The sequence below is a fragment of the Cavia porcellus genome, unplaced genomic scaffold (assembly GCF_034190915.1).
Source record: "Cavia porcellus strain 051 isolate PalLab524CR breed Dunkin Hartley unplaced genomic scaffold, mCavPor4.1 scaffold_18, whole genome shotgun sequence".
NCBI lineage: Eukaryota > Metazoa > Chordata > Mammalia > Rodentia > Caviidae > Cavia > Cavia porcellus.
The window spans coordinates 24,314,683-24,335,688 of NW_026947501.1; the positions used below are offsets into that span (position 1 = coordinate 24,314,683).

Sequence of the window (21,006 nt, forward strand, 5' to 3'; positions counted from 1 at the left end):
CTCACCTGTTCAAGTCACAGAGGAACCCCTGGCCATCTCTTCTTCCTTTGTACTTTTTCTAACCACCTTTTCTTCCAAAATCAAGACTAGGCTATGGAGCTCATCCTAAGATAAGGAAAGCTTCTATCTGTGATTAGCCAGACATGGAAACACACAAAGCTTTTTGTTTTAAAAACTCCCCAGGGTTACTGGCCTTACAAAGGCCTTCTTGGACTAGCTGGAAGCCGAAAGGGAATTATAGCAATGCATGCAGTCTGAACGCGCACCGCGTGATCGGGAGAAGCTGCCAGCCTAGGAGGTAAAGGCGCTACAAAGGAAAGAGGAACCCGAGGCTCGGCGCGGAAGGGTCTGCACGTGGGCATAGTGACCAGGGTTCCAGTCCTTCCACCACCCTCACTATCGGGGAGGTGGGAGGCGGCCGCGGGCCAGGCCGGGAGGAGCTCGAGGCGCCGACTCCTCCCGCAGGGCCGCGGGGTCTGGGGCTCCGGTGCTACCGGGCGCCCGAGTCCTCTCCGTGCCCCGAAGACCCGCGGGCTACAATCTCGACGTGGGTCCCTGCTCGAGGGCGCGGCGCCCGGGTGACAGAAGGTCGATGCCCGGCGGGTCAACGATCAACCTCCGCAGGAGCCTCACGCCCGGCTGCCACGCGGCCCGCTTCGTCAGCACCTTCGTGTGGCTCGGCGGGGCAACCCCCCACGGGGGTCACGCGGAGGGCGCGGCGCCGTCCGGCCAGGCCGAATCGGCGCGGGGGCAACAGCCCCTCCCTGTCTCGCTTCTCCTCCCCTCCTCCTTCGCCCTCTGCGCGCATGCCGCAGCGTGCGCCACGTCCCCAGCCCCGCCCCCGCGAGCCACGCGGGGAACCCCGGTGACGTAATTACCGCCTTACTGCATTCCCGCGCTCTCCAGAAAAGACGCGAAGGTGGTGACGTGTCCGGAGCGCCAGTGCGGCTGCGCAGGAGACGTCGACGACTGAACGTCCTGCGGCGCCGCCTGGTGGAAGAAAAGCTGTTAAGCGCCCGGAAGAGGCTGTTAGAGGCGAACGTGGCTGACGTCATCTCGGGGCGGCTGCTTCGTGACCCAGCCTGGTATCCTTTGCTCTTCCTTCTTCTGCTCCTAGAATAGTGTTGAAGCCTAATGCCAAGCACAATTTTTTGTAACTTATGAAAGTACTGTAATATACATTTTGGAAAAGTTGGGGGAAAAGGAGAAGATGGGAAGAGTTTGATATCAGGAAGCAAACTCACAAACAGGATTGCCAGGGAGGCATCAGTCTCTCCAATCTTTAACCATCTTTACTTTTTTTAATTAAACAAGTGTGTATAACGGAAGTATTAACTACAACGATTCGGAAGAAGTGACAAAAAGCAATCGAGCCGTAAGCCTAGAGTAGAATTCAAAATAATAGGCAAGATGAGCAGTGTGCTGTTCACACATCGTATCTGACTACTGTGACAAAACTGTGCATATTTTTGTGTTAACTTCCTCAAGATCCCTCAATAAGAGAGTGGCAGAACTGACGTTTCAAATCTAAGCTTTAAGATCTGAAATTCTATTTATTTTAGGTACCGGGGATCGAGCTCATGATCTTGCGCTTCAGGCAGGCGCTGCGCTACTGAGCTATTATCAACCCTAAGATCTGAACTTTAAAATGCGAGAATGGGGAAGACACTGAAAAATGATGGTAGGGAGAAAAACACGCAGAAATTTACAGGGCTACAGAATCCACTTTCCACTTTTACAGCCCATGAGCTTGAAGTTGTTAATAAGGAATTAAACTGGAGACTTCATCCTACAGCAACTTCTTGGAGAGCTTTGAATCATCAAGCACTGGGTATGGTGGCACATGCTTGTAATCTCAGGAAAGGAGAGGCTGAGGCAAGAGGATCACCAGTTCAGAGCTTTTTTTTTTTTTTTTGATACCAGGAATCGAACTCACAAACAGGATTGCCAGGTAGGCACTGTGCCGCTGAACTACATCCCCAGCCCGCTCCTCAAACGTTTCAAGTGCCCCTGCTACATGCAGGGGCCTCAAGTTGGTCTTGTGTCAGTGAAGAATGGAATGGAGGGATCAGGTCAGGCACTATCGTTGCTAGTCTGTAGTCCACTATTTTGTACATGACTTGAGAACTGATAATATGCAGAACCTTGGATCCCAGCTTAGAATGTCTGAAACAGAATATGCATCTCTACTTAGACCCCTAGATGATTCCTATACAGGTTAAATTTTGATTAGTGTTATTATAAAACAAATCATCTTGTTTTACAGGCACCTCAGCTGTTCTGTGAATGAAGCCCAAAAGAGAGACAGAAATGGACCAGATAGCCCTGGCAACAGTGTTAAGGCCCAGCCATACCCCAGTTTCACCCTATTTTAGTGTTTATGAACAGCCATTCATTCTGTTTTGCCTCAGCAGGATAGAGACAGGTTTCTATTACTTGAAACAGAGAAAATCAAAAGCCTAATTCATACAGATTTTTTGGCTTCTTGATTCCCAAGGACAGTGAACTATAAGATATATTTATATCAAAGCAACATGATATCATAAGAAAGAATATGTACTATGGAGCACAATATTTTTGTAGTAAATATTATTTTAATACTGTTTCCAGCAAGATAGATAACCTCAGAGAAGCTATTTAACTATAAAAGAAGGTGTAATGCCTAAACTCAAACTAATGAAGGTTCAGTGAATAAAAGATGAAGTGACAATAATGTAAGTGCCTGGCACATGCTAGGCATTAACTATTAATTTCCTTTGTGACATTCTGTGATCAGTGTGCCCAGAAATAGGAACGAGGTTTTACTAGCTATAGACTTTTTTAAAAAATAAAGATGGGAATAAATATAACACTAATAAGCAATTACAAGCATTTGTTTCAAATGTCAATAATTCCTTTACACTCAAATCTCTTTTCAAGGTAAATCTCCCAAAAGGTTGATAATTTGATAATCAGGCCAGCATGAGACATCATTTGGAAAAACTAGTGACACTGTGCTTTATTTGAGAACAGAATAAAGAGAAGGGCCAGAACTCTGTAAGGATGGTTCTTTACATTCTGTTCTAACCAACACTATTAATGTAAGGCTGATGCTGCTAACTTTTGAAAGAATTAGAGAAACATTTAAACTCTAAAGCTGAGTCCATGACAAGGAAAGTGAGCTGATTTTTTCCTTCTTTTAAAACTAGCCAGAAATACTGCCCAATATATAATAAAGACCATATACAGCAGCACTGAAAAGACTACTTATAAGAATTTTTCCTCAATAAAATCCACTCGAATTCTCTGAGAAATGGAATCTTAGCTAAGAACAGTTCACTAAGGAATAGGTCCATCTAGTTACTTAAGTGGCCAGGGTTGAGGATGTGCAAATTTAGCAGCAAAATACTCTTGTCTCAAGGGAAAGTGATAGTGGTCAGAGGGGCCAGCTCCAATGACTGCTCCAGGGGGGGCCGCTGGTCTTGGTAGTCTGCCACATGCCCGTTCCGGTGGTGACCATACTCAAATTTGATCCGCAGCTCACCAATCTTGGCTTGAGGAAGGATATCTGGGATCCACTCAATGATGAAAGGTGTTGGCTCCTTTTGATCTGGGGAAGTATTGCCTAAAGAAGGGGAGGGGAAAATGAATATTAGTTAGTGCATTCCATGACTGTCACGAGCATTCCTAATAGCAGAGTATTCTCTTGGCTTTGATAATCAGCTTTTACATATCCAGTGGTGACTGGAATATAAGACTTCCTAATCATTATGAAATTAATATGAATTAATATTCAACTCAGAATGGGGGCTGGGGAGTTAGCTCAGCGGCATAAGTGCCTGCCTTGCAAGCAGGCAGTCGTGAGTTCGATCCCCGGTACCGGTAAAAAAAAAAAAAAAAAAAAAAGACAAATATTCAACTCAGAGTAATGGTGTAAAACTACAATCTAGCTCAGTGTGAAAGTCCTGGGTTATAAGAGGGAAAATAAGATATAATATTTAATAACTTTACTGTTTTTTTTTTTTTTTTTTTACTGATGTTGATGACTAGAGTAACAGTTTGATGGGATACCTGAGATGAAAAAATTCAGAAGAAAAAGTTTTAAAAAGTTACAGATATGTAAACATGAGGTAAGCCAGGTGTGGTGGTGCACTCTAGTAATCCCAGCACTCGGGAGGCTGAGGCAGGATTATTGGTGCAAATTCAAGACCAGCTTGGGTTACAAAGTGAGCCTAAGGACAGCCTGAACTTGATAGTAAGACACTGTCTCAAAAAGACAAAAATGAAATAAATAAGTAAATATGAGGAAAAAATGGAGAAAACCCTTAACTAATGTATATAGTATATCTTTTTATTTCAGTATTTCTGAAATAAAAGGTATATAGTATACCTTTTTATTTCCGTATTTCTGATTTCATATATGCACACATATTTTTTTAAATTTCACTACCTTATTCTCCCATTTTATTTCCATATCACCTTCTTTAAACCCCTACCCTCCACTTCTTTTGGTTGTTTCCTTCTCCCAATGACCAAGACATGATTTATATGATAAGAAACCAAGCTTCTACCCATCCCAGACTAACAACCTATGCACTGGTGTGTTTCGGTCTGTTGAGTTGCTTCTAGCCATAGAATATAAATATTAGGTAACATCTGGTTCTTGTCTATAACATAGCTACCATTTTAAATAATAGCTTGATGAGAACCCTCTGTGGAGCAGCTACCATCTTTTCACTTAAATATCAGTCAAAGTCCTGAAGACTCATGAAGATGTCCACTAAGATCACTGGCAGTATTTATTGGCAGTAAAAAAATTTTTTTAAAATAGTGTTGGTGGACAGGGAGGAGAGAAACCTTTCTAGGCTACTGCCTGCATAACATAGCCCAGCTTTCCCTCACAAAGGAAGGAAAAAAGTAAAAAGACACCCTACCCTTACATCTTGTCCTGGATAGAACTTGTACAAACTAGAAAATAAGTAGTCTGATTGCCTGCCTTTTAGAAAGTGTGACACACATCCTTCCCCACACCTGCACCTGAATTCCTGATGACTTACAGCAGCAGGGTTAAAGCTGACTAGCAGTGGCTGAGCACGTACATGCTGGACAGTGCACTCTACACAAGTAAAGCAGCACAGGTGGGAAGAAAGGGGAAGTCCTGACCATCACGTGCTGCGAATGTGAGTTTTGTCTTTTCACAGATCATAGTAGCAGAGGAGGGAGGCCATTTCTTTTCTATCTGTGTGACAGAAAAGAAACACACAGTCTGAGAACTGCATCAGCCCTCCACCTGGAGATGGGAGAGAGATGCAGCCATCACCCTGGAGTGGCCAAAGGCAATGTTACTTTTGTAACATGTTACTCCAATATGGACAAATCTTACTGTGTTCAGGGCTAAGTAAGGTAAAGGAGGAGCTTTTTAAAAATACATGAAGTTAAAACACACACACACACACACACAAAACTAGGACAGACAACTGAAGGGAAAACCATGACTGCTGTTAACCATTCAAAAGATCTATTGAGAATAGTAGAATATTGAGAATAGTAGAGAACTATTTGGCATCCAAAAAGAACCCTGGGCCAGTGGCACAGCACCTGCCTGGCAAGCACAAGGTCCTGAGTTTGATTCCCAGCACAAAAAAAAAAAAAGAATGAAAGAAAGAAAAAAGAATCCTGTCTCTATGAAAATAGGGCAACCAGGGATTTAGCTCAGTGGCATAAGCGCTTGGTTGGCAAGCACAAGGTCCTAAGTTCAATCCCTGGTACCACAAAAAGAAGAAAGAAAAAAAGATAAAGGAGAAAGAGAAAAGAGAGAGGAAAGAGAAACAAACAAAGAAACGAAGAAAATAGGGTAAAAAAATCATAAAGAGAACCCAGACTTTGAACTGATGAGATTAAAACTGAGATGAACAGGAAAAGGTCAAGTTTTTTTTCCTTTTTTGGGAACTAAGAATCAATCTCAGGAACTCTAATTTTCCAGATAGGTGCCATGCCATTAAGCTATTCCCCTAGCCCAAGGTTAAGTTTCAAATTACAAAGAAATAGTAGAATTAAAATCTACATGGTTTTAAAACATATTCCAAACACCTAAGAGTCGAGTATCATACTGGCATTCACATGTCTAGATAAAACAGACATGGAAAGATCAGAAATATTCATAAGTAGAAACAAAACAAAAAGATCAGAAACAGACACAAATAGAATATGAATTTAGCATAAAATAAGGTGATACATTTAGCAAAAGAGATTCAAGTAAGTTTCTCATAATACAAGAAAATGAAGGTGGAAGAATTTTGACTCATAACTTGCATCAAATTCCATAGCATCAAAAATTTAAATAGAGAAAAACTCCATTTAGCTGAGGCAGGAGGACTGTTGTGAGTTCAAGTCCACTATGGGCTACAAAGTGAGCTCAAGGCCAGCCTGAACTGCATAGAGAGACTGTCTCAAAAAGACCAAAAAAATCCTCCATTTGAAGAATGTTTTTGAATTAAAAACTGGTAAAACTAAGAATATATTATCACCTTCAAAGGAGAGAAAGGGGATATAAAAACATGTGTCATATATGTGTACCAACTCCTTATGATGAATGTCATGATTATGTACTGCAAGCATACTAATAAACATGAAAATTTGAAAAAATATAGATCACCTTCAAAAACTACAAAGACAGTTATGCACAGGAAATAATCTATAGCAAAACACAGAAAAGACAAAAGACCAATTATATCACTTACAATGAATATTAACTAAAACTATATATAATAAAGTCTATAAATTAAAAAATCTGCGGGGCTGGGGATTTAGCTCAGTGGCATAAGCGCTTGCCTTGAAAGCAGGCAGTCATGAGTTCGATCCCTGGTACCGGTAAAAATTAAAAAGCAAAAAAAAAAATATGTCAGTAACTTCAATATACTAACAATGTTGCATTAAAATACTTAAAAGACTTTTTTTTTCTTTCCTCTCAAACTGAAAAAAGGCTTTTAATATAAGAAGATATTTAGAGAAGCACAGGTATTTAGTAGAAGTTGTATCACCGATCCTACAGTCTTTGACAGGTCAGAGACATAAGAAGCTGGGAATAGCACACACCTGTAATCTCAGAATTCAGGAGACTGATGCAGGAGGATGGCTGGGAGTTCAAGGCCAGCCTGAACAACACAGCAAGACCTTGTCTCACAAAACAAAGATACAATAAAGATATAAACAGAATTTAAGTAAAAAGCGTGATTGATTTAAATGCTATACAAAAGTTGATTAGATAACATTTTGCTAGCACAAATTCCTATTGCATGTCATTAATGTAAAAATATTTTAAAATTCCTAGCTTTTTTTTTTTTTTGAACAGAGTCTCTCTATCTACTTCAGGCTGGCCTGAAATCAGTATGTAGTGTAGGCTAGACTCAAATTCATGATGATTATCCTTCCTCGTCCTCATGACTGCTAGGATTACAACTGTGTACCACCACCCCTGAAATTCCTAAAAAGAAGAATTGGAAAGATACCTTCATCATCATGTGTTTGGTGTTTGGTAAGAGTTGTATAGAAAATTATTTTGGGAAGGGCCAGGGATTTAGCTCAGTGGCATAAGTGCCTGCCTGCCAAGCAGTAGGTCGTGAGTTCCATCCCTGGTACAAAAAACAAACAAAATTATTTTGGACAGCTTTAGATCCAGTCCAACAGTTTAAAAACATCTGTTCTAAGCCAGGTGTGATACTACACACCCTGTAATCTTAGCACTCAGGAGGCCACATCTCCAGGGTGGAACAGCTTTTTTTTTTTCTTTTTTTGGTACCAAGGATCAAACTCATGACCTTGCACTTGCCAGGCAGGTGCTTACATCTTTCTTCTTTTTGAGACAGGGACTCACTGTACTGTTTAAGCTTGCCTTGAGCTCACTGTGTAGCCCAGGTTGGTCTTGAATTTGCCATAATCCTCCTGCCTCAGCCTCCTGAGTGCTGAGATTACAGGTGTGTGTTTGGGGTGTAACTCAGTGGTAGCACACTTGCTTAGCATATGCCAGGCCCTGATTCAATCCCTAGTACTGAAAAAAATGCATGCATTGGGGGCTGGGGATTTAGCTCAGTGGCATAAGTGCCTGCCTGGCAAGTGCGAGGTCGTGAGTTCAATCCCTGGTACCAAAAAAAAAAAAGCATGCATTGGAAGAAAAAAGGACCAAGCAGCATTTATTTCAAATATATTACATTCAGAAATATAAAATTAGATTACATCAAAAAATATAGCTAAGAATACATTTAGAAGACCTGACAAAGTAACTATAAATTATCAATTTCTTCTGGAATAATAAATGCACAATTAAGCCAGGTATGGTGGGGTACATCTATAATCCCAGCACTCAAGAGGCTGAGGCAGAATGATCATTGTGAGTTCGAGACCAGCCTAGGCTACAAAATGAGCTCTAGGCCATACTGAATTGCTAACAGGACCTTGTCTCAAAAAGTATAATCAATCAGCCAATCAATCAATCAATAAGTAAATGCACAGTTACAGAAAGAAGGGGGCCTGCTACAATAGGTCACAAAACTAAAGTAACCAAAACTATGAATGACTGATACTAGGAAAAAAAATAAAAGGAAAAGGAAAAACCCCAACTATGGCTGGAATGCATTCACTCATTAGCCTTTATTGAGTACCTGTATCAATCAGACACCAAGCCATCTTGGTAAAAATAATACATGTAAAGCAGTAATGAAGAAGAGTGGCACGTTCATGTCCTTTAAAGGGCTTACAGTCAATCTGATCAGTGAAAAGGAGGTAAATCCTAGATGCTTGGGAGTGCAGGATGTGGAGTCTAAAACCACCAGGTTGGGCTGGGGATTTAGCTCAGTGGCATGAGCGCCTGCATGGTCTTGAGTTCGATCCCCGGTACTGATAAAAAAACAAAAACAAAAACAAAAAAAACCCTAGGGTTGAAATAACTTTAGCATTTAGTAAGTGTGGCTACTGGCTGGCTGTACTTAGCCTCACCTCAATTTCTTCTTCTATAAATAAGGATCACAGAATCTACCTCTCACTAGGTTGGTAAGTAATTAATACATGTAAAGCATTTAAAATAATGCCGGTCATAAAGTAGTTAATCTTTAAGTGCTGGTTATTGTAACTGTTATTAGAAACTTATCATACAAGCCAGATGTGATGCTGCATACCTGTAATTTTCCAACACACTGTGGGACTGAGGCAGGAGACTCAGCGACTCAGCAACTCAACAACTTAGCAAACACTGTCTCAAAACAAAAAATAATGAAGGGCTGGGGATGTAGTTCAGTACAAAGGCCCTGAATAAATCCACAGTGCTGCAAATTTTTTTTGAGACAAGGTTTCATGATGTAGTTCAGGCTGGCTGAGAACTAATTATGTAACCCAGGCTGGCCCCAAACTGCTATAATCCTCTTGCCTCAGCCTCCCAGACGGCTGAGATTACCAGTGTGTGCCCCCATCCCCAGCAGAACACAGCATCTCGCACGTGTTAGAGAAGTGCTCTACCGCTGAGCTGTCACCCTAGGTGGCAGTCACCCTGATTAATACTGAGGAAAATGCAAATGAAGAATGAGAAAAGGTTTTGCCTGTCCTATTAACAAAGATTCAAAAAACAGAAACTCTTAAAATGTGACAAGGTAAGTTCTATAAATATTACAGTGCTTCTAAGGAGCAGCTTGACCAAAAATATTTAAAATTAAACTTTGACCCTCCAATTTCACTTTTAGGAACTTATCTCAAAGAATATCTGAAATAAGTGCAGAAATAACTGATATAAAAGGCTTATCTAAGAGAAGTTAAATACAGCATTGTTTAAGAGCAAAAATGTTTAAAACAGGTTAGAATATGGTGCTCCAAAATGAATGAATTTTATTCAGCTGTCAAAAAATAAAACTTTTTTTGTAGACTGTGGCTATAGTTCAGTGGTAAATTCTGTGGTTAGCATCTGCAAGGGCCTCAGTTCAGTCCCCAGCACCACTTAAAACAAACAAACAAAAAATTGTAAGTTAGTGGCAATAGTGTTACTCCCCCAGGTGGTTTGTGTTTTGTTTTGGTTTTTGTCTTTTTGAGACAGGGTCTTGCTATGTGCTGCTCTTGAACTCACTTTGCAGCCCAGGCTGGTCTTCACTTGCAGCAATCTTTCTGCCTCAGCCTCCTGAGTGCTGGGACTGCAGACATGTGCCACCATTCCTCACTCCCCTAGGTGTTAATCCACAGATGAATGGATAAACAGAAAAGTGTTATATACAGACATAGGAATGTTATTCAGCTTTGACAGGAGGAGAAGTTTTTGACATATTCTATGTCATGGATAAACCTAAGTACAGTAAGCCAGCTGCAAAAGAACAAATACTATATGATTCCACTTACATGCAGTACTGAGGACTTAACAGGTCCAATTCATATACAAATATAGAACAGTGGTTGCCAGGGGCTGGGGCAAGACAAGTGTGTGAAGTTATTGCTTAATGGATACAGGGTTTCAGTTGAGGATGATGAAACTGTTCTGAGGTCCGTGGTGGTGATGGTTATGTAATAATGTCAACGTCCTTAATGATAAGAGAATTGTGCACTTAAAAGCAGTTAAAATGGTAAACATTCTGCTATTACAGCTTACCATAATCAAAAAGTTTAAGAAATAATGTTGCTGGATAGGGTAGTACACTCCTATAATCTCAGTACTTCGGAGGCTGAGGCAGGAGGATCACTGCAAATTTGAGGCCAGCCTGGGCTACAAAGTGAGCCCAAGGCCAGGCTGAACCATATAGTGAGACCCTGTCTTAAAAAGACCAAAAAAAAAAAAAAAAACAACCCCGAATCATGAAGATAGGCATGGGAAGCAGTAGTGGTGTATTAGTGAGTAAAAAAAACCCAGTAGGGATATGATCCTATGTCTTAGGAACTCTTCATACACAGGAATCAATAAAAGGATAAATAACAAAATCTTAACAGTGGTGTCATCTTTGGAGTAGGTAGATTACAGGTGGTTTTAATTTTTGTCCTTTGTGCTCTATCTTGAAATCTCACTTCTCCACAGTGAAAATGTATTATTTCTGCAATTTTATTTTGAAAGCACAACTGTCCTTTTAAAATGAATGTGGGTTTTTGGACTAAGGTCAAGATCCAAAGCCTGAGAGAGTGGAATGAGCACACTGGCCCTCGAAGAAAGAAGGGCTTTTGAAATTCACTTACCAACTTTGAGGAAAGTTTTTAGTTCCAAGGGTCGCAGCACTGGTTGCTTTTCTATGCGGCCGTAGGTTTCTGCTATGCTCTCAACTTCCACTTTAGGGCATTTAAATAGTTCATAAGTCCCATCTCGGTTCTGGATAAAACTACGGGTAATTTCCAAGGGCATCTGGATACCAAGACAACAACAGCAACAAAGGTGAAACAGGGAAAACTTTCAAAGTAGCCAGATATTTGGATGCCAATAAGTGTTTTATTATTCCTTCTTTCTTGTTAAGTGTAGTTAAATTGATGAAAACTTTCTTTTGTACTTCCAAGCAAACCCTGTCAACAAAGCTGCTTTTTGCCCCTTACACAGTTTTCCTTAATTTTAACTCCAGCCGAACCGTATACCAACTGAACCTGTAAGTTTTTCACTGCTCATACTGTGCTACCAGGACAGACTGCTCTGAATCCTTCCCCTACTGCTCTGCTGGCAGCATTCTGCTAAATACTCCCGACAGTACCTACAGCGCCCTCACCACCTGTGTGTTCATACTGCCCTTGGGACTGAACCAGGCAGAACTTCACCCACACAGCAATGTCTCTGCTGCCCAACAGCAGGAGGACTGTGAACCTGTTACGGAGTTTCTCACAGCCTGACTCCCTACCTGCAAAATGCAGTTATAATATGTTGTAATATCCTTGCATCACTAGGAGACTGAAGAGGTGATGAAAGTAAACAATATCCAACAGCGGAAGCTCTTTGATCACTAGCTCTCTTCCCTCACTTGCCTTTGCCCTGAGTTGCTTTAGTGCTTTCCTGAAAGTCACTCATTCTAAGCCAGCATCTGCTTCCAGACACTATGCAGCAGTACTGAGTGTGAAGGAAATATGCCTGTAATTCCAGCACTCTGGGAGGTGGAGGCAGGAAGATCTCACGTTCAAATTCACCATAGGCAATTTAGTAATTTAATGTCTGAAAACATAAACAATGGGCTGGGGACATAGCTCTGTTTAAAGGTCCTGGATTCAATTCTCAGTGTTACCAAAAAAAGGAAAAAGTTAGTTAGCACTAACATAGGCTTACTTTCGGGAAGGAGGGCAGGGTTTCACTATATAATTTGGGCTGGCCTTGAACTTACTATGTAGCCCAAAATGGTCTCAAATTCGCTCAGATCCTCCTGCCTCAGCCTCCCAAATGCTGGGATTATAGCTGTGTGCCACCAGGCCAGGCCAACACATGCATTTTTTCAGGAATTCACATTTGACTTGTGTAGCCACTGAACAACTTACTCTTTTCTGAACATAACAATGTTTTGCCATTGAGCTAATCAATTTATCAAATAACATTTTAAATTTTTTACAATATTCCATTACTTTAAGAAGGGAAAACTTGCTCAAATTTTTCAGGATATGCTTGCAACATATATTTGAAGGTCTAATGTGTCCCTGGTGAAGATGAATACGTAATTATTGGTCATTTCTCTAATGATAATCAAATTAAATGATAAAGTTTGGAAAGGAAGATTTAATTGTACTGGACCCAGTGACTCCACAAATAGTATGTTATTCAAAATTATTTATAGTTTCTAGCTGCCTGCCATGTAAATCTAGGGCTCATTATAGTTACCAGGAATCATTATTGAAGCTGTAAGAAAAATTCTCTTCCTGATTCCAAAGGCTGAGAAAAAAAACATACTCCAATTTAAGGTTTTCTTTTTTTGGTCTCTTTGAAACAAGGTCTCACTATACAGTTCATGCTGGCTTTGAGCTCACTTTATAGCTCAGGCTGGTCTCAAACTCCAAACAGTCCTCCTGCCTGAGCCTCCTGAGTGCTGGAATTACAAGCGTGCACCACCATACCTGGCCAGTTTAAGACATTTTTAAAAGAGGAAATAGCCACTAAAATCAATCAGAAATATAAACACTATTTCTTAATAATCTCAGCGTAAAAAAGAAATTCTCATTATCATGTGAACTAAGGGAAACCTAACTCCCACACTTGCTGCCCTTCTGCCCCCTCACTACTGTAGAAATACATTCTTACCTCTGGGGTGTCTAAGATTTGTTTAACTTGCAGGATATTAGTGATATGCCAGGTGTACTTGGAAAATGTTCCCAGTGGCAAGGCATCTTTTCGAATAAAAGCTTAAATATAAAAAAAATAAAATTAGGCTACCAACAAAATCACATTTTCTCTCATTGCATATGTCCTTTAATTTCTACGGAGTCCAGTGCAGTGCTATTCACTCTTTCTAGAATTGTGACCTTTTTTTTTTTTGTCTTTTTAAGACAGAGTCTCACTAGACAGTTCAGGCTGCCCTTGAACTCATTTTGTAGCCCAGGCTGAACTGGAACTCACAGTGACCCTCCTGCCTCAGCCTCCAGAGTGCTGGGATTACAGGCGTGAGCCACCATGCCCAGCTAGAATCTCAGCCTTTTAGAAAGGCTGTTCAACAGATATGTGACAAACCTAATCATATGAACTTCTGCTATATGACTTCCGTGAGGCAGAATGCAGTGCTACATATTTTTGCTACCTTTGAAACTTGCTTCAATGCTGGATAAAGCCCTATGCACAAGGCTCTATTATAAAACAAAGTCTCACAACTTTAGATAAAACAGATCAAATAACAGTCCTTAAAATACTTGGAATTTAAGCTTTCTAACAAGATGGCTAATCCACTGTCTGCATGCAGGATTATCAAGCAGTTCCACCAAAGGCTCTAGAAAAATCAGCAAGTGTAAGTTAAAATTAAAGTGGAGGGGGCTGGGGATTTAGCTCAGCGGCATAAGCGCCTGCCTTGAAGCGCTTGTGAGTTCGATCCCTGGTACCGATAAAAGGCAAAAAGACAAAAAAAAAAAAAAAAAAAAGTGGAGTTTAAACTAGAAGAAAGACTCACTACTGCTTCAAAAGTTAGATAAGCTCTGAACACAAAGGTTTTTATGGTCCCAAATATGGTGATTCACATATTACATATTCTCAAATTGAAAAATAGGGTTAAACCTCAAGAAAACATTGCTCTCAGAAGAAAAAAGTCACATCACATTAAATAGCAATTTGAAACGTTGCCACTGAGAAACCCCTCTTATCTCTTTCCATATTTCCTTACTGCACACCTAACAAGTATCTTGAGAGCCCCAGATCTTTAGAAGAAAGATGGTACAGAAAACCAAAAAATAAGTATGAGAATAATGCAATAAAGTCTGTGGGCTAAGGAGTGTGGCTCAGTGGCAGGGCACATACAGTTCAGGGTTCCATTCCCTCCACTAAGTAAATAAACTATTCTAAGCCTAATAATTACTCTAAGGATATAATCTTCATCAGAAGCTTGGAATCGGCCAGGGATTTAGCTTAGCAGCATAAGCACCTGCCTGGCAAGTGCGAGGTCATGTGTTCGATCCCCGATACCACAAAAAAAAAAAAAAAAAAAAAAGCTTGGAATCATGAAAAAAAGTTTTAGTTTGTTCATGTTTTTTTTTTTTGATCCTGGGGATCAAACTCACAACCTCATGCTTGCCAGGCAAGCGCTTATGCCACTGAGCTAAATCCCTGGTACTGTTTTTGCTTTTTGAGACAAGGTCTCATTATGTAGGTCAGCCAGACTTGCACTCAGTATCATACTGACCATACTGGCCTCAAACTCACAGCAATTCTCCTACCTCAGCCTTCCATGTGCTCAGATTACAGGACTGTGCCAGCACACTCAGCAGTTTTAGTTTTTGATATACACTATAATATGCTTCCAAGAAACTGACCTAAAAATAACTAGGAGGCCCTTCAATGCAGTTGTGAAAGTGTTTCACACCTAGAAATACTGTCTTCTCAGTGGGCACCTTGTTGCTCTTTATTGTTCTTATAGCAAGTTTACATTTCCTAATGTTTTCCACTAACTCTTACTGAAATATGTGTATGGTCATTGTCCTAAGAGCCCATTGTGGAAGGCTTCATATCCAAGTGACTAGAGGTCCTAGTCCTCAAAGTTCTACACAGATTTTTTTTCCAAATAAAATTCTGTAAGGTCAAAATACCTATTTCTATTCCAGAGGAAAATTCCCATACCTGTGGTGGAGTTGGGGAGCCGTTTTTTTGCACTTCCTATGGATATTCTCTGTTGCAGGGCATCAAAAAAGGCCTGAGGAATGTGGAACACCAGTGGCTCCGGTTTGCCTATAGAAATAAGAAGTCACTGTGAACAGGTGAAAGAAAAGGAATGAAGCAACAGTGATTACTAGAAATACTCCTGAAGCTTCTTTCTCTGATACTTTTATTCATTAATTGTGTGTGTGTATGTTACTGAGGACTGAACTTGGGGCTTTTGCGTTGGACTGTATTCTGGGTTTTTTGTATTTTTTATTTTGCCATAAGGTCTCACTAAGTCCTGAGGCAGCCCAGGCTGGGCTTGAACTTTCCATCTTCCTGCTTTAGGATTACAGACATGCACCACTACACCCAGCCTTCTTCTAGATCCCTTGCAGTCATAAACCACACATGACAGCACCTCAAGAGATGAGAAGAGTGGGGTGGAATTGAGGATGAGTCTGATTTGCTCCTCACTATCTCCATATACTTGTTATTTCAATTTGTATCTAAGCAAAATATATGCTCTTGCCTGAAGGGTTAGGACCATGAATGCTGAAGAACTGTAAATTTTTTATTTTTGTGTTAAATATCCCTTCTTACACTCAGGATACATTTACATTGCCATAAATAGTGCAGTTTTTAGCAGTGGGAACCAAGAAGGAATGTGGGGAGTACCCACCTCCTTCTGTGTTTCATCTGTGTGCTCTCTTTTCCTGGGTAGCATGAACCTTCCCAGGTGCCAGGAGAGAGACTAGATGAGGGGAGAAGGCTGTGCATGTTCACCTGCGTTTTGGCCTCTGTAGGTACCAAGAGAGCTCAGCAAACACCTGCTCCCAGTGCTTGGCAGACACAAGGGGAAGAATAGCTGGATTCTGAGCCTGTTTTTGCTCTAAGGTAGCATCCTAGGAAGGCAAGGTCTTTCAGAGGAGAAAATATGGCAACTGGGTTTTCCAGCTGATACTTAGCCTGCTGTCTCTACTAACAAGCCTGGGATCCTGCAAGGCTTTTTCCTATTGGCAATAAAGAAGGAAAGAGATGACACTAACATCCACACGAGGTGCTGCCCTTGCAGCCACCATCCCTTCTTTGTCTAACTGGCAGGCACAGATGAGATGCAGATAGCATGCAGGTCCCTACCAGGCCCCAGGAACCAGCTCCTGGTCCCTTGTGCAGTCACTAATGGCCAGCCACTAATAAATAAAAACTCCAAAAAACACTGCATCCTGCTTGTCCTGTGTGAGTCAATAAGTGTGCCCAGGAGAAATGTCCTTGGCATTTAGGAATAGCTGGTTAAGGCAGATGGAGGATGGACTTGTTTTCTAGGGTCAAAGTCCAGCTCTTCTTCCAGCCTTACCTCAGGAACCCCAAATACTGTCTCAGCGTTCACTCTGCAGAGTTCAGCTTGCGAACTTGTAATCACAGTGCTTCTGTGATACTTAACTAAAAGGAAGCAACTGGATTAGGCAGTTAAGTTATGCTCCAGGGACAAGAGCAAAACAAAAGGCATGAAATGAAGACAGGAAAAGACACACACTGAATTTGAAGGAGTGAAAAAACAGGACTGGGTGGACAAAGCAGGAAATCTGGGACAAAATACAAAACACTAACTGGTCTCAGCAGCTCAAGCCAGCACCTCTCCTTCCCAATACATTTCAGAAAAATCCGCTCGGAACAAGGAGTGGGGACAACAGTGTTGATAACAAAAATACAAAGGGCTGGATAACAAAAGAGCTGTTGTTCTAATCAGCATGAAATGACCAGGATGACCGGTAGCAAAACCAGGACACACCTAGGGATGCTGTGAGGCACCAACCATGGAGCAACATGTTTCTAACAGAATTCGCAGCCTGACCACCTGACTAGGGCTTTGACCTTCACCTGCCTTAGGTCTGCAGCAGCATCTCCAGGTCAGACAAAGAGTAACAGTGTGTAGTTGATTTCCTCAGGGCTAAAATCGGTAAATAAGTTCACCTCTTGGTTTAGGGCAATGGGTAGCACTCCAGGCTCTTAAGTGGCAGATGAGTCCCCTCAGAGCCTGAAGGAAACAATCAGCCAGCATGTCTGCAGACCAGTTAGCTTCCTCCTGGGCCAAGTGGAAGGTAACATTGGTTGGCTGGCAGGCAGTGAGGTGGCCCAGAGGTGGGATGGACTTGCATATGGCCTTGAGAATCTTGAGGCACAGAGATCAGCAACCTTAGTCTGCTTGGTCCAGAGCCCACAGGCATGCTGTCTTGGCTGGATGCAGGCTCAGCCATCACAGGTTGTCATACTGGGCTAGCCAGTCTCTGGTCAAGACAGAGTCACCAATGATGGTAGGAGATGTCCCACTCATCACTTATAGTGTCAAGGCCTCTGCAGGCAGTGCTGGTTAGATCACACAGTTCAAGATGGATTTATGGATGGCCAATTAATGGAGCAAACCACTACTACTACCTTCTCAAATGTGTCTGTCTGCCACTGTCTTTGAGGAGACGCAGCCTCCTACTATGCAGTGGTCCCAGTAACTGATACTATGAAGAAAATACTGTGGCTTCTTATGATGAACCAGGAAGCAGCCAGGGACGTTGATGATAGTGTCCTCAAGAATAGGGGCATAATGAGTTGATACGGTCAGCTGTTACCACCTGTAGTCATCACAGAGGCTGCCACTCAAGTACATGTACTGAAGTAGAAGGTTAAGCAGCTTGGTCCAAGGCAAGCTCCAGAGCACATATATTCATGGCAGCTTGCGTGGCCCAAGCCTGCTCTTTGGTAGGAATGGCTGCCCAGTTCTGGGAGTAAGAAAGAAGTTTCTCCTGCAAGGTCATGCAGAGTTGTGACTTCTTCAAGTCTCCCTGGCCCTTCATGGCCAATGGCTTGGGCCAGGCCAGGCAGAATATATCTGTGTCCAAGGCCAACACATATGTGAGAGGCCAACACATATGTGAGAAGGGTCTGCAGGGACTGGCTCAGGCCTCTTTGTGTCCCTGCTCACCATTCATGGGGAGCCTATCCAGTCTGATTGTTCTCAGTTCTGTTTCTCTGAATGACCCAGGTAAGTGGGGCTCGTAAGGACACTGACTGGCCAACTATACATCTGCTTAACCACCAGTGTGGCAATGCCCAGCATGGCTACTCCACCTACCCTAGCACAGCCGGGCACTGGAGAGCCAAGGTCAATGGCCATGCCAATGCCATTGTCATCATTCTTGCTTTGCACCTGCCATAGCTCACCTATGCATTTTGATGCACTTGAGTGGTGGGGATGGGAAGAGCAGGAGTGTACACAGAAGGCACCTTTGTCCTCCCTCCTTGTAGTCACGGTTCAGAAATAAAGGAGAGGATCCTACCGTCCTCTCTCAAGGCCCTTCTCCAGCAGCTTCTCTAGGTCTTGGGATATCCTAGCTTCTGTTTTTTCCAGAAACCACAGTGGATGGAGGCAAAGTAGATGTTTTGATCAGTGGAACAAAGCTCTCTGCACTGGAGCAGCAGTGCCCAGCAGAGATTCAGTGTGGCCTCTCAGCTCCTTGGGGCATGGAGGACAGGCAGGGATGGTGTCACACTCCACTGACTGTGTACTAACAGTCCTGGATTTGCCTCTTGCCCTGTGCCTCTTCTAGGTAATCTATTAACATGACCTCTTTACTTCAGGGACATGACTTTTTTTTTGGAGGGGGAATTCTTGTTTTTTTTTTTTTTAAATCTTTTTTAGCAACAGACTCTAGCTGGCCTTGAACTTACTATGTAGGTAGCTATGATGCTGGTGTCAAATTTGCAGTGACCCTCCTGAAGCCTCTCAAATGCTATGATTATAGGAATATGCCACTATTCCCAGAAAGGGACTGTAACATTAGGACAGTAATTTATCCAGTAAACATTAATACTCTTCTTGGCATATAAGGTTAAAGCTTTGGCAGTTCAAAGCCAAAATATTTGAAAATATTTAAACCTCTTACAGAAATTTGGGTTAACAAAGTCAACTGAAAAAGATTTCTAGAATTGGGCAAAGTAAGTTCAGAATTTTCCTTAAAACTTCTGCCAAAGGGGCTAACCTCAGCAGAGGGAAGACACCCAGAATTATGACCTGCCTGGGTGCCCCTGAAAGAATCTCTATAGAAGACTTTTGAACTGCATGCTAGGCAGTAAGTCTATCTCTGGGTCCAGAGACTGGGCAACTTAGTGACTCAACGTCTGAAACCTTCTCTGAGAATAAGAAAGAACAGGTCTGGGGATATAGCTCAGTGTAAAGGTTCTGGATTCAATCCTTAGTATCATAAACAAAAACAAAATTTGATTTACTCTCCTTAGCTTGTTTTTCTAAAAAGTAATTTCTGAAGCTTTATCTTTTCTGAATTAGGATCTGAACCAGTGTTTCAATAACCCCAATTTTATCCCTCTCCTCACCAGAAAGCCAGAACTGTTTTAATCCTTTAATAAAGACTTGCCTCTTCCCGTTGGGTATCTATAGTCAGTCTATTATTCAGCTTGAGGTGCTTTATTTTTCAGTCTTTTTGTTTGTTTCTGGTACCAGAGATCGAACTCAGGACCTTGTGATTGCTAGGCAGGCACTTTGGCATTGAGCTAAATCCCCAGCCCTTATTTTTCAGTCTTGAAGATAATAAATATCATTATTCCCAGGGATGGCTCATACAAGTTAGGCAAGAGCTCTATCACAGAGCTGTATCTCCAGCCCTTTTTGAGACAGGGTCTGGCTAAACTACCCAGGCTGGCCTTGAACTCGTGATCCTATTGGCTCAACTTCCCACAGTGTGGGGATCACAGGCATGTACCACCATGCTTTCAGAGGTGTTTTTATTTTTTAATGAATTAGTACTGAAAGACTGAACTTAGGGCCTTTGCACTGAGCTTGATCTCCAGCTCTTTCTTCTTTTATTTTGGGACACAATCTCGCTAACTCACTAAGTTGCCAGGCTGCACATGAACCTGTGTGATCTTTATACTGCAGCCCTTTGATGAGTGTGGACTACTATGGTTTTAAAGCAATGGGCAAAGGTCAGGCTGATGATCCTCCTTTGATATCAGCAAGGTTCTAAGATGCTACACCAAACCATTCTGAATCTAGATTGCATTCTCCAGGCTTCCTAGTATGTCTCTCATTTATACAGTTATCTTTTTCTTTTTTTGTCTTTTTCGTTTTTATCGGTACCAGGGATTGAACTCACGACCGCACACTTGCAAGGCAAGCGCTTATGCCGCTGAGCTAAATCTCCAACCCCTTATACAGTTATCTTAATCTCACATGTTTATATTCTAAGCTTCTTCCCTTCCTTAGTTCAATTTTAAATTTGAAGTAGCAATCTTCTAAAGCCTCTTTACCAAACACAGAATAGAATCAAACAAATAAGGTGTTTTATTTTGTTTTGTTTCTTGTCTTTTTGAGACAGGGTCTCACCATGCAGTTCAGGCAGACCTTGGGCTCACTTTGTAGCCCAGGCTGGTCTCGAACTTGCAACAATCCTCCTGCCTCAGCCTCCTGAGTGCTGGAATTACTGGCATGCACCACCACACCTGACTAAAACACATAGTTAAGGCAATGTAGCCTTTTCTATTATTTGCTTTTTTTCTCTCTTTAAATTAATTTTGCTGATCCTTTATAATTAAAGATATAATTATGATTATTCCTTTTTATCACTTTCATTTTTACTTTCTAGTTTCTTGTGACCCAATGTTCTCTGGATTGAAGTTCCTTTACTTTTTTTAAAAATCAAAACAGTATTACGGCAGCATAATTAATTTTTCTACTTTCAACAAGGGTCCAGTTGGATGATCAACAC

The 21,006-nt window shown here is 41.6% G+C and overlaps 1 protein-coding gene, 1 long non-coding RNA gene and 1 pseudogene across 12 annotated transcripts in view; 1 reads left to right on the plus strand and 2 right to left on the minus strand.

The window, feature by feature from the left end:
• Nucleotides 1-1,815: 1,815 nt before the first annotated feature.
• On the plus strand, nucleotides 1,816-2,868 carry LOC134471298 (uncharacterized). Its single transcript, XR_010040655.1, has 2 exons — nucleotides 1,816-1,951; nucleotides 2,267-2,868. It is a non-coding gene; the product is annotated as an uncharacterized LOC134471298 (long non-coding RNA).
• A 104-nt stretch (nucleotides 2,869-2,972) lies between these two features.
• Nucleotides 2,973-21,006, minus strand: part of CUNH2orf42 (chromosome unknown C2orf42 homolog) — a 39,104-nt gene continuing 21,070 nt past the window's right edge. For 6 of the 11 annotated variants that reach the window (XM_063229555.1, XM_063229554.1, XM_063229556.1 and 3 more), the window contains 5 exons: nucleotides 15,212-15,319; nucleotides 13,196-13,296; nucleotides 11,173-11,335; nucleotides 7,075-7,152; nucleotides 2,973-3,604 (listed from right to left, as the gene is read on the minus strand). In XM_063229555.1, coding sequence (XP_063085625.1) covers nucleotides 3,396-3,604; nucleotides 7,075-7,152; nucleotides 11,173-11,335; nucleotides 13,196-13,296; nucleotides 15,212-15,319 — 659 coding nt within the window. In that variant the 3' untranslated portion in view covers nucleotides 2,973-3,395. Of the gene's footprint in view, nucleotides 3,605-5,036; nucleotides 5,219-7,074; nucleotides 7,153-9,149; nucleotides 9,228-11,172; nucleotides 11,336-13,195; nucleotides 13,297-15,211; nucleotides 15,320-21,006 lie in introns of those variants that run through there. The other 5 variants (XM_013151595.3, XR_010040654.1, XM_063229557.1 and 2 more) reach the window with 5 other exon arrangements.
• LOC134471297 (mitochondrial dynamics protein MID51-like) lies at nucleotides 15,326-20,999 on the minus strand (annotated as a pseudogene).